A 13,110-nucleotide genomic window follows, 5' to 3' on the forward strand; every position below is an offset into this window, starting at 1 on the left:
ATGCTTTTTGCTCTGGAGGTCCCTGGTTCAATCCCTAATATGTTGGCCTAGATGGGAGCCATCAAATTTACCGTTCCAGTTCAAGCCAGGAGATGGTTAGCTCAGGGACCTGCTTGGACTGCAACTGCTACTGTATCTCATGATAATAGAGGTTTTCTCTGATAGGGGCAGGACTCAAACCATTAAGGGATTTGTAGAGGAAAACCAACATTTTAAATTGCACACAGAAAAGGACACAGTGCAGATTATGAAGCACATGGGCTCCTTCTGAGAAGCAACTCTAAGCAAAGGAATGGCTAAATTTCAAATAGTTCATGTTTCTTAGTGGTCTTCAGGCTTGGCCCCTAGTAGAGTACTTTGCAATAATCCTATCTGAAGGTTACAAAAGTATAGATAACTGAGGTAAGGTCTATAAAAGATAAAGGCATAATCTCGCCAAATGCAGATGAAAAAGCATGCTTGGCTACTTCAACACCCAGAAGCCACTAAGCATGCATACTGTGAATTAAAAAAACATACTGGAAAAATTAGAGGTATGTAGTACTGTATAATAGATGCTAAAAATCTGTACTGGGTAATAGCTTATAATGAAAACCCTCTAGCTAGGGGAAAGAGATGAAGATTAAAAACTGGAGTCATTAAAACATTCTAATTTTGATTTGACCCTGCTCAAACAAAACTTCCTTGTCAAACTAATGGGAATCTTGGCTGAGTATGGACTGTATGACTAGACCTTTTGTTTGTCATTTACAACTGAAAAGAAAAAAAAAAAGATGAATCCAACAGAGTTTTCAACTGTGTTTAATATAAAAGGATTTCTGAAACTCTGCCCTGAAACCCTATATTAAAGAAGAAACTAGGCGACATGCTTATGTTTTACTAATACAAAATGATGTTATATTAATACGAGACCCAAGTGCTCCATTAAAAATTTTAATTTATTTTTAATATTTTACAGTGTGGGATCTCTCTCTCCTCTTCTTTTTACTGGTATAGCAGTAGAAAAGAAACCTTTTCTTGACCTATTAGTTTTCCTTACCCTGCTTTTACCTTTTACTTTTGGTTTATTTCTGGGTTTACTGAAATGCAAACTGTAAAGGGGTAAAACAGCAAAACAAAAATCACAAGCAACAGATCTTGGAATCATTTAGCTAAGGATAACAATAACGGAGCTAAATACATATTTCAGCACATGGTTATGATGGGGAATGTGAAGTAGGACCCTCCACAACTTTGTCAGAGCAATTTCCCACGCCATAACCCCAAAACACTGCACTGTAGTTATGACCTTACTGACTAAGGGACACTGGAGGGTACTTCTTTGGAAGAAGTACATCTGAGTTACCCATAATCAGTTGACAAACAGGATCAAAGTGCTTATCTGGTTCTATTCCATGTTTCAGGTATGTTACTTTCAAGTGTCAACATAATAATGGAACATTGGTACAGTAAAAGATTTCTACTGTGTTACATTCCAGGACAGATGATGCAGTGCATTATAGCACTGAAGGTGTTAACCATTCAGAAAACTACCATTGAATGACTCAAGGCACTCCTTTTTCTCCTTCCCAAATGGGACTGAACGAGCTGTTTCTGCAGTGCTCCCAGCCCCTGGCAGCCCAGAGAGCAAGACCAGACGTCAAACCCACGTCTCCTGCATGTCAGTGCAGAATATTACATAAACTCTGAATTTTGAGCACTTTGAGGAACACAGCAAAGCCTAGCTGAAATGTCACACTTTGGCTACATGGAATAGCTTTAAAAATGGTCAAAAATTCTTCACTTTTCTTGCTGTGCCATCATTTATCGTATATAGTTCAGAAGTCCACTGTTATTACTGGAAATTCAAATCTAAATAACTTTCCCTCTCCTATTACAATAGCTTATAGGTACGTAAACTTGAACTTCCAGAGATTTTTTAGTCCCAGTTCTTTTTTTACTTCATCGGATGTTAGCAAACTCAGTATACTGAAGGTTCGACTTGGTACTGATTTGGATTTTCTTTTCCCTGAAGTACATTATTGTAAGACATTACTGAAAGTAAGTACATTGCTGTAAGACAGACTGTATTTTCACATTTCTATAGTGGATAACTTTCTAACCCTTATGTTTTGGATGTTGAGACATAAAACAGAACAGAAACCTGAGTTCCACAGTTTAGTTGAGCTAATATTTTCAAAATGACCAACCCTAAAATTAGTCTTTAAATAATCCTCTTGGGTTCTTACCTGAGGGTACAGCAGCTGTGCTGAAAGGTACAGAACCAAATGTGTCTGCAATAGCAGGAAGTGACTGGCATGAAGATGGGATAAAGGCATCACCTGGAGTTGCAGGAGTCTACAAAATGAGACAGGAAAAAAATACAACGGTGACATATCAGCAACTGTTTCTGCCATCAGGAACTGGCATGCACCGAGGTGCCACATCCCCTTTATCTCCCAAAAAAGAGAGCTGCAGTTGTAAAGAAGCAGCAAGAAAAAGATCATCAGCATCATAAGACAGAAAGACAACAGGAAAAGAGAAAAAATACAGAACTCATGGACCATGAAGAAAAAGAACAATATAACTTGCACAATCATACATCACGTGCACATTTCTGACAGCACCTGTTTCTTAAGAAATAAAAGTCTGTGATTTTGAGGCTTAATTAATTGAGGATTGATGTAAACAATAGACAGAAAATAACACAGAAAGGATTTTAAAACGGGGTGAAATCACTGTATTATGGAAGAATGATTAAATATTGCTCCAGTTCATCAGTAGGCCTAGAGCCAAAGTCCTGCATGTTAGAAGCCTGGTCCCATTGTTAAAGATAAGGATTAGGAGATGGGAGATCTGAACTCTCTTCCTAGATGTGCCACAAAATTCCTTCGTTACCTTAACTGCTCAGTGCCTCAGTTTCCCCATCTGGGAAAGGAGACTATTTATATTCCCCTATGTCACAATCTGTTCTGGGGCTTAAAAATGAACTGGAAAAATTCTCTATTTCTACTTTATAATTAAGACAGTTGTTTCAAAGGCTTCCATCTCCTTAGAATAACATACACATTTTTAATTTTTCCACTTGTTTTTAGGTCCTTCTTCCCTCTCTTAGCTGACGTACTTGCATATGATCTTTGGAGGGTCTTAAGAGAGATGTCATTCAAAGCTGTAATACATCTGATGCTCTCCATCCCAAACAACTGAGTTTTTGACAAAGTCCCACACAGCAGATGCCTCTGCTAAATGGAAGTGATGGGAGCTGCAGCTCAGGTTACAGCCCTGTATGACATCACCATTCAGATCTCTATTAAAAAAAAAAAGTTTGAGGCCATCTTTGCACATCACAGAGGAGCAGCATGATGGGGTGTCCATGCCACGCAAGACCTGAAGGGGATATGGTGGCTGAGTAGGTCAATTAACTGCACTGGCTGTATATGGAGGAGGAGCCAGGGAACGATGAGGATTAATTAAAAAGGAAGCTCAGCTGCACAGGAACAGGAGAGTAGCTCAGAGCAGAAGGGGGCTGCAAAGAGAGAGAGAGAGACTGCAGTCACTGTTAGGGTGACAGACGGCAAGGTAGGAGATAGCCCAGCGACACAGAGTAAGGGATAGGACTTGATTACTTGTTGTAGAGAGTCCCTGGGCTGGAACCCTGTGTAGAGGGCAGGCCTGAGTTTCCCTACCAGCCATGGGAGAAGTGGCACCATTAGAGCAGTGACAGAGAAGACTGCAAGGGACAGCGGGTCCTGAGAGACGCTGATGCATGTGATTTCCCTAGCAGGGGAAAACCACAGTGACCCTGATTGGAGGACTAAGCCATGAAGTGGGAGCAGTTGAGTCCTGAGAGAGCAAGACAGAGAGTGATGGAGTGCAACTGCAGGAAGAGGTATCAGCCTGGCAGAGTTAGTCCCCAGATGTGGTCAGAGGGAGATTTGCCAGCGCTGACTAGAGTACCCTGTGACAAGCAGTGATACAAGAAAAGGATTTTTCCCTTTTTGAATATGTTTGCTTCCCAGTTTTCCTTTATTTCACCACTGTTTGAAAAATCACTTTGCAATCCTTCCTACTGGAGTGCATGCTATTCACCATCCTGCATTTCTACACATGGCTACAGTAAACCTGCTTTTTACCAGCAAGGTAGAAAAAGACAGGGCAATTTTCCCTGGGTACTTACTGGGGGAGAGGTTACATCAGGAGGAGTGGACATGTCCCCAAAAAGCTCTAGTTGGGTAACAGCCTGCAAAGAGAAGAATATATCTGTATTTATCCTTTTAAGGAGAATCAAGAAAGAGGGTGTAGTAGACTGTAAATACATAATGAACTCATATCACCTATCCAAATTAAAGCTATTTATGCCTTGATTGTCCCCTCTGCTGGGGCTGGCTCACAAACCCAGAGGAGGCTTAAACATCTGCCCCTGGGAAACTCTGTTATGGGGGATCCACCACAGAAAGGGATAGGGCATAGAGAAAGCCACAATGGGGCTATATTATCTTTCCACTCCTAGCTTCACTGAGCACAGGGGATGTGTGTATGTACCATTGCCACCCAACCCTTCCACCATGGCCCCATCTCTGATCTCTCATGACCCAGACTACAACCTCTGTGGGGTCCAGGGGAAGTGGGTTGGATGTTGCTTTGGAGTTGGCTGAGATCCCGCTCCCCCATGAGATGAGCGTGGCCTGCATGCACCCTTGGGGATGAGTGGAGACACGATTAGGTCATTACAACTAGATAGCTCTAAATTAATTTCATGCTAGAAATGTTTTACCAGGGACTCCACTTTGGGTTTGGTTTTGAAATAGATCAGCCAAAGAGGTCTCTCTTACTTGGACCAGAAGGGGGAAAACCCCTTCATAACATATAGCAGTTTCCGTGGCTGCATGAGTAAAGTATTGACTGAAGCTCAGACTCAGCACTCACAGAGATGAATTTAGACTGGACAGAGCCACTAATCAGGGCTGGCTCCAGTCTGGGCGACTTTTTTTTTTTTTTAAGGGGCTTTGGCAGTTTGAGTGGCTTTTTTTTTTTTTTTTGCTTGGGGCGGCAAAAATGGTAGAGCTGGCCCTGCCACTAATGACATGGAAACCGAAGCAATTCTGAAGAAGCTTTGCTTTGACTGTGTCTTCTATGGTACAGAATCCAAAATAGTGTGAAACAGGTTCATAGTGATCAAGTATTTACATCTGCCACATAATATTAATGATTCCTCCTGCACTAAACTCCTAAGAAAGCATAATTTATTTAAGTATTTTGCTCAAAAAAATCTGCTTAAAGGTATTTAGGCACTGATCATAAGTGGAATCAGTTGCTGGAATACTATCCTCCCAAAATTAGTTGTATATTTAATTTTTAAAGAGATCTATCAAATTTTCCATTGTGTTGCACAAAGTCAGATTACTACGGTATCTGTGCAGTATGAATTATTGTCCCATTATGAAACAGTCTGGGAAAACAAGATGACATGGTACATCGATGAGCATTCAGAGTAGTGAAATTCAAACACAATTAATAGAGTTGGCTGAAATTGTTTAGGTGGGATATTTTTTTCTTTTTGTGAAATAAATTTGCTGGAAATGAAAATTGTTGTTTGTTTGTTTTTGATAAAAACATGAACCTTCCCAAACAAAAAATATGTGGTATTTAATTTTTTTTTCCATTGTAAAATTGTAAAATTCCTGTGAAAATTACCAAAAAAAAAAAAAAGGCAGGGGGAATTTTTGTTTCTTTAATTTTTTTTCCCATGGAAAATACTCACCATTTTCTGACTAGCTTTAACAATTAATTACTGGTCAAGATTCTGGAGTCAAACTGCCTTCCCCCATCAACCTTATCATTTAGACCAGGGATTCCTCCCCTTTCACTCAATCTCTGAAAAATATCAGGCTAAAAATCTTTATAGTTTCATTGTAAATTAATCTCTAGACCAGTGGTTCCCAAACTTGTTCTGCCGCTTGTGCAGGGAAAGGCTCTGGCAGGCCAGATTGGTTTGTTTACCTGTCGCGTCCACAGGTTCGGCCGATCGTGACTCCCACTGGCCGTGTTTCACTGTTCCAGGCCAATGGGAGCTGCTGGAAGCGGAGGCCAGTATGTCCCATGGCCCTTGCCGCTTCCAGCAGCTCCCGTTGGCCTGGAGCAGCGAACCACATAGTCATGTGAATGGGATTTACCCATGTACATGGGGAGAGGATTACCGTTTCATTTTTTAAGGCTGCACTTATTTTCTTGGGGGACATCTTTACTATCTGCTGAATTGGCGGGTAGTGTTCGATGTATCGGGGAATCGATTTATTGCGTCTCGTCTAGATGCGATAAATTGATCCCCGAATCGACGCCTGTACTCCACCTCCGCAGGAGGACTAAGTGGAGTAGACAGGGGAGCCGCGGCGGTCGACTCGCTGCCGTGAAGATGGCCAGGTAGGTCAAACTAAGACACTTCAACTTATGCGACTTCAGCTACACTATTTGTGTAGCTGATCTTAGTTCGAATGCCCTCGCTAGTGTAGCCCAGGCCTTTGGTAGTAATAGAAGAACTATAGAACTAGGCTCTCCAAGAGATGAAGCAGATCACTCTGGTACTGTGCACAAAATTGCTAGTCACTGAATCTTAGCAATGTCTAGAAAAGCCTGAATAATAATGATACTCCCAATTTAATCACTTCAGATGAAACTTCATGCCAAACAGGTGCCACCAATGGTTGCGGTGGTTGTGACAACAGCAAAGAGTCACTTCCTTCTAAGAACTCTGAATTGCTTGTTCAAGGTTGTCCCTGAAACTTCTGTCTCTGCATCACTATAAAGCTTCTGGCTAGAACCTCCCCCAGCCTCCTCTTGTCTGACTTTCTGCTAGCATTCTAAAGAAACTGTACATGTGCCTTCACAGATGAGACCATGTGGGTTTTCCCTGCCCACAGGGAAGGGTCCTCAAAGACTTCCTCTCTCATCATAAAGGAGAGAAAGGGGGAAGCAGAGCTGCCAGTGGCTGCAAGGGGTACCAGGTAGTGAGCCGTGTTCTGTACTACCCAGATTGTCAGTTTGGAGGGAAGAGTCTGTGTAGTGGGCAAGGGGCAGAAGGTTTGGTGGAACCCTTATGCCACAATTCATATTAACCTTGCCTGATGTAGAATAATCTACATTAATGAATCTACATTAGAATGAATCCAATTAATTCCCCATTAATCTGGCCTAATGCAGAATAAATATAACTGAGAATTTAACACAACGAATCTTTTTGAACTCAAGATTCCAGCATTTAGTTCAACAGTGGCAAGCCACATAACCTCTCTCTGACTGTCACTCTGTAAAATGGGTATAATGATACTTTCCAAAGTGCTTTAAGGTGTGTGCATCTGTGGAAATTCATCTCAGGTAAAGCTCCAATGAGCTCACGAGAGCCTCTCTGATATCACAGTGATGGGGACTATATAAACTGATTGCTGAATAGAGTAATATTGAGTTGCCATTAATGTTTATTCTAATAAGCCCTTCTTCATGGTGACCCCAGAAAAAGAGCAATATATCGACAGCAGGGTTAGTTTTGGCATGACTGCAACATTGTGTATAAGAGATGCTAGAAAGCTATGTCAGCAAATGTAAATTGTAATTTAGTGCGAAAATAACTTTCAAGGATACTTGCTAGAGAGGCTTAAACAGCAACACTTGAATCTGGATTTCAAATCCCTCAAAGTCTGGGATTGTTTGGATGAGGAGTTTTAGTTCTGGACCCTCAATAGGGCTAAATTCTCTACTGGTCTAAATGAGTACAGCTCCTTTCACATAAATGGAATTTCAGCCATTGGCAGAAATTCTGGCAGCTAATCTTTACATTTCATTGGTTTTAAACAGCTTCACTTTCTGGGTCACCACACAGATGAATTTGCCAACTATATCATTTCTTTTTAAATTATTCGTACTTATCATTAGCTACATTCTGGTGCAGCTAAACCCAAACTGAGCATTTTCAAATTGCACTAATTCTAGTGGTGATTTCATCTACATTTCCCTTTCACATTTTAGTGTCATAACCTTACCTGAGTGACTGTAATAAGATTTTCCTCAATGTTCAGCAATAAGTTTCCATTCTGCAGCTGTAAAGCATGATTTATGACAATGAAATGAATGATTTATGAAAATGACATGAGTTCTGAGTATGACAATGATAACCTCCATAATTATTGACTTCACTATGGAAATGAAAACTCTTTCAGTCTTGTAGCAAGCTGCTGTACTCACCTCAAAGATAACAAATCACATGTTTAACAATGGTGCATTTGAATGCTGATAACATCAAGTGCAACTATACACTACACTTGCTGTAGTACACTCTTGCACAAATGCCAGTTCCGTCATGAATAAGGCTACATCAGTACAGACATTAGAAACAGTTAATCTTTAAGGGATTAATAAATTTAGCTATAAAAATTTATTATGGTGCCTACTCCTGCGCCGATAGAAGTCAATGGGAATCTTTATTGGCTTTAATGGGGAAAGGAGTTGGCATTCTCAGCTAAATAATTTGATAATATACATGTGGGGTAAGAAAAGGCTCTAAAAGCAAATAATATATGCAGCAAAATGTCTATTTAACTAGGTAAAACTATGGCTTTTGAAAAGTGTATTTATAAGTTAATAAATGCATATCTAGGATTACAAATACCCTTTCTATAATGGGCAAAAGAATATTTTTTAAAATGCTGGTATTAATGAATCCAAGAAATCTAAATCTACAGGGTTGTGTGCAAATGTATATATAATGGAATATACTAAAAATCCCACTGTTAGCTGTAAATATAATATCTGATCCCCTGACTTAAATGTCATCAGAGGACTAAATCTCAGTGTGATAAACATAACTGTTTTAAAGTGGGAGGGGACAAACCAGAATGATTTTTGCAACATAATGAGAACTACAATAGCAAATGAATTAAAGTTTAATCTGTGATTCATTTAAGAGTGCAGAGGGCCAGAAGATGCCATTCCAGGAAACTGGAATAACAAAGGCCCAGGAAATGGGCTGACAGCGGAAGAGAGCAAGCAGTCCTGAGGAATTAGGAGTTGGATGTAGGGGAAACCCCAGAACGCTATTCCTTTAAGGGCTTAGGATCAGGAGCCCTGTTGTGTAGGATTGGACAGGACTCCCTTCTTTTCCAACCAATCGGGAGGAGCTCTCTGGAGGAGGGCAGTATATAGACTGCTTTCTCCTTCAGAATAGTGCAGACACTGGCAAGAGAAGGAGGTCAGAGCCAGAAGGCTAAACTCCAGGGAGAGACAGCCATGAGAAGCAACCCTGTGAAGAACAGACTGTGGTTGTGTGTGGATGGCAGAAGAACCAGAGATAAGTGTGATCTTTTGGGCTGCAGTGATTGACTTTATTGGTGGGGCAGTCTGGAAGTGTTTCTGGGCATTAAACAGGCCCCGAGTAGAAGGCAATAGAACTTCTAAGATGCTGTGGGGAGTTTGCCTGTGGCCCTGAAGGGGGAGCACACAGGGACAGCTGCTGCAAAGAGAATTCTGGTCATGAGGGACTGCTTAGGAAGTGGCAGCCCTGTTACCTGATGACAAACCCACCAGTCAGCAACTCACTGGAAGTTTAAAAATAGCTGGAAAGGGTGGTTCTCCTGTGTCTCTGGTAATAAAATTCTGGCAAAAAGCAATTCCAGAAGAAGAAAGTATGACATCTGATATATACAGGGCCCAATATTGTAGACTCTGTATGTGAGGAATTCCCACTGAAGTTAAGGGAAGCATGAAATCAGGCTTAGGCTATTAGCCCCAGAACCTCACTATAAATCCAGAAAGCATTTTTGATATAAAAATTGAAAGGCTTAGGCCGTGAATGAGGACCTCAGGCTTTAGCCAACAGATTATTTTTCTTGATTTTGACCATCACTTCACCTAGTCATCTCTACCAATTCTTTACAGGCTATACAGCTGTGGTAATTCAGAGTCAGATTTTGCCCTCAGCCATACTCCTGCATCTACACTGATTGCTCTGCAAAACCACTTGAAAAGTAACCATATCATAGCATGGAAGAAACATGTGTGCAGCACATAACAGACCATTACTAATAACTTGACTGTGCTACAGTGGGACGTCCCAGAAAATAGTTTGCCCATCATGTCACTGCACATCCCCAAGTGGCCAATTATCCTGCAACATTTGGACGGCATCCTCCATCAGTTCACGTTCAGCATCACTTACTGTTGAGGAGAGACGTCCAAAAGGAGAAATATTAGTGTCTATTAGAGCGTGGGATAGTGTTCAATAGCAACTTCTCTGGGGTTGCATTAGTGTATCTGAGGACAGAATGTGGCTTATTCAGTCTTTCTTTGGGTAGACGTTTCAATACAAAAGGATTTATCCTTATCAATGAAAGTAAACATCCTCTCCCACTCTCCCAGTAGACTGTACAAAAAAAAGAGAAATATGGAAAGATGCTTGGTTCCTTGATCTTTCCGTAGAATTCCTTTGTTTGTGGATCTCTCTGCGTCATAATGTAAAAGCTGCCTTTAATTACTGGAAAATGCATCTTGTCTTACATGAAAACACCACCACAGCTTATTCAGCAAGGAACACAAAAGTCAGTTGTAACTGCACAGAGGTGGGCAGTGGAAATAGCATTAATCCTTATATCTTGGTGGTATTAAACCTTATAATGAAAGCTGTGTCTTCCCATGTAGACATATGACATATGCTGTAGTCTTTTAAACATTAAATATTTAAATCTGGCTTCTTAAAGCAGGCTTTAAACCACTCCAGCTGGCAATGAAACGTCTTGTGACATTTTTCACGATTCAGTGGAAACAAGAGAGTGGAAGGTGTATTATTCAGGAGTTGGAAAATATTTGAGGAAAGCCTACAGACTTTTGACTATAGAGTTAAGCAAACTGTAGCTTTCAATACCTAAACACAAGAAAGTCACGTCTACACTTTATCCGTTGATCCAATAGGGGTTGGAAAAGTACTTTGTTGTGTTTCTTGAATTATTGCAAAGATAAGAGATTTACAACAGAAGAACTCTGCAGGGACCCCTGTATTCAGAGGTGGGTAAAACACCTTGCAGACCTTGCTATAGAAATAACAGGCTAGATACTCACCTATGGTTAATCAGCATAGCTCCACTGAATTCAATGGACATACGTGGATTTACAACTGCTGAGGACTTAACTGAACATTTTTGTACTTTGATTATGAAAGAAACTGGAACAGTGATGACTCAGAAATCATGGTATAGAAACTTCAAATGATGAAAGGAGAGGAAGTGGTCAAAAAGGACGAAAAGTGCATGGCAGCCTCATCTTATTCTCTAATATAGAGCTCAGTGGGTTAAAATGACAGAATAAAGTACTGTAGTAAGTATGGTAATTAACCAGTAAGGAAAGTAATTAACTTTTTATTTTTTCCTCCCTTCCTCTTAGCGGGCTCTTGAGAATGTCATGAGGACTCCAAAGAGCAGAATATCTGTCAGCTAATTCAAGCTGCATAGGTCTAGCATGTGTTCTTGATAAGCGGCCAAATGCTTGACACAGCTACTTGTTTGCAGGGTGGATGTTGAGTCTGAAGGCATCTCTCTGTACAAATTGTGATAAGGAACAGACCCTTTGGTTTGGACTAAATAATATAAAGTATTTCTTACATTGAACTGAAGTTGCTTGACTGCATTTCAGCTAACTTTGTATATAAAGTTCAGGAGACTGAACTGAGTGATGCAAGAAAGCCAGCAGGGCACTAGAAAAAAAGCAAAATGACATCTGGAGACCAAAAAGGCAATACATAGAGGACCAATTATTGGTAAGACAAGATAAAATTCTCAGTCCCCTGTTAAAAAGATGCTCTGCCTGAAAATGTCCCGTCAAAGAATTGAACTATTCACATTCACTCCTCCCTCGGCAGCTCTCCCCCGACCCGGGGAGCCATACAGGAGCTCCCCACCCCAGCTCACCTCTGCTTCAGCCCCTCCTCGAGCTCTGATTGGCGCCACAAGCCTGGGAGGCAGGAGATATGAAGCAGCGACGGCGTGTTTGGGGAGGAGGCGGAGTAGGGGTGAGCTGGGGCAGGGAGTTCCCCTGTGTGCCGCACCCCCCCTTACTTGCTGCAGGCAGCTCTCCCCGCACACCCCTGCCCCAGCTCCCTCTACGTAAATGCTGGCGGCAACCGGGGCAGCCGAAGATCCTGCTGCTGCGGTCGCCGCCGAAGAAAATGCCGCCCCCCAAATCCTAGTGCCCTAGGCGACCGGCTAGGTTGCCTAATAGGTTTCACTGGCCCTGGCCGAAGCCACGGGACCGGCAGACCTCCTGCAGGGATGCCGCCGAAGGTAGCCTGACTGCCGCTCTCACGGCAACCGGCAGGCCGATCCCCGGGACTTGCCGCCCCAGGCATGCGCTTGGTGCGCTGGTGCCTAGTGCCACCCCTGCCCTCTGCTCCTTTCTTAGTTCACCGTGGATTACTGTATTTAAATGGTGGTTAAAAATGTTTTTTGTAAGCAAATGGTATAGCAATAAATGAGGTATGGGGTAAGTTTAAGAGTAATTGACACAGTTGGTGGGTTATTTAAAGAAATGTTTGAGTATAATTATCCTCTCATTTGTTAGTATTTCATATAAAGTAGGCTTCCTCAGATAATCAAAACATGTGTATTGATTCCCGTAGGCTTATTTTATTCCATTTGATTTGAAGCTGAGTTAATTCTGAATTCCCTCTGTGCCTTAGGTGTTTATTCTTGATGGAAATGCAATTTGAAAGATTCTTTCTAGGTGTTTACCTCTGATAGATTCTAGTCAATCAGTCAAGAATCTGAAGTGGTGACTATTATATACAGTACCTAACAACTCCTTTGTTTTTAAGTTTTACTCTCTATTTTTTAAAAATTCCCCTTTAAGCTATTCTACACAGAGATCTTCCCACAAAGAACTAGTCTGAAACATTTATTTTATTTACCTGTTAGAAAATACAAATGGAACTATCAAGACATGTGCCTAAAATAACCCTGGCTATTTTGCATCATTACCCCTTCTCCAGCTTTCTTTTCTGACTCCTTGAGGCAGACTTTTTTCCCTTTGTTTGTACAGTAACTGGCCCAATGGCACAGTGACTGGCATTTGAACACTACTATCATTATTATTACAAAC

General features: G+C 41.3%; 1 protein-coding gene across 4 annotated transcripts in view; it reads right to left on the minus strand.

Annotated features, from left to right (window-relative positions):
* DAB1 (DAB adaptor protein 1) overlaps window positions 1–13,110 on the minus strand; it is a 728,182-nt gene that overhangs the window by 16,380 nt on the left and 698,692 nt on the right. For 3 of the 4 annotated variants that reach the window (XM_032803129.2, XM_032803132.2, XM_032803128.2), the window contains 3 exons: window positions 8,013–8,069; window positions 4,157–4,219; window positions 2,229–2,337 (listed from right to left, as the gene is read on the minus strand). In XM_032803129.2, the coding sequence (XP_032659020.1) occupies window positions 2,229–2,337; window positions 4,157–4,219; window positions 8,013–8,069 (229 nt within the window). The remainder of the gene's footprint in view (window positions 1–2,228; window positions 2,338–4,156; window positions 4,220–8,012; window positions 8,070–13,110) is intronic. The other variant, XM_032803133.2, reaches the window with a different exon arrangement.

This window comes from Chelonoidis abingdonii, chromosome 7 (assembly GCF_003597395.2).
Source record: "Chelonoidis abingdonii isolate Lonesome George chromosome 7, CheloAbing_2.0, whole genome shotgun sequence".
Taxonomy (NCBI): domain Eukaryota; kingdom Metazoa; phylum Chordata; order Testudines; family Testudinidae; genus Chelonoidis; species Chelonoidis abingdonii.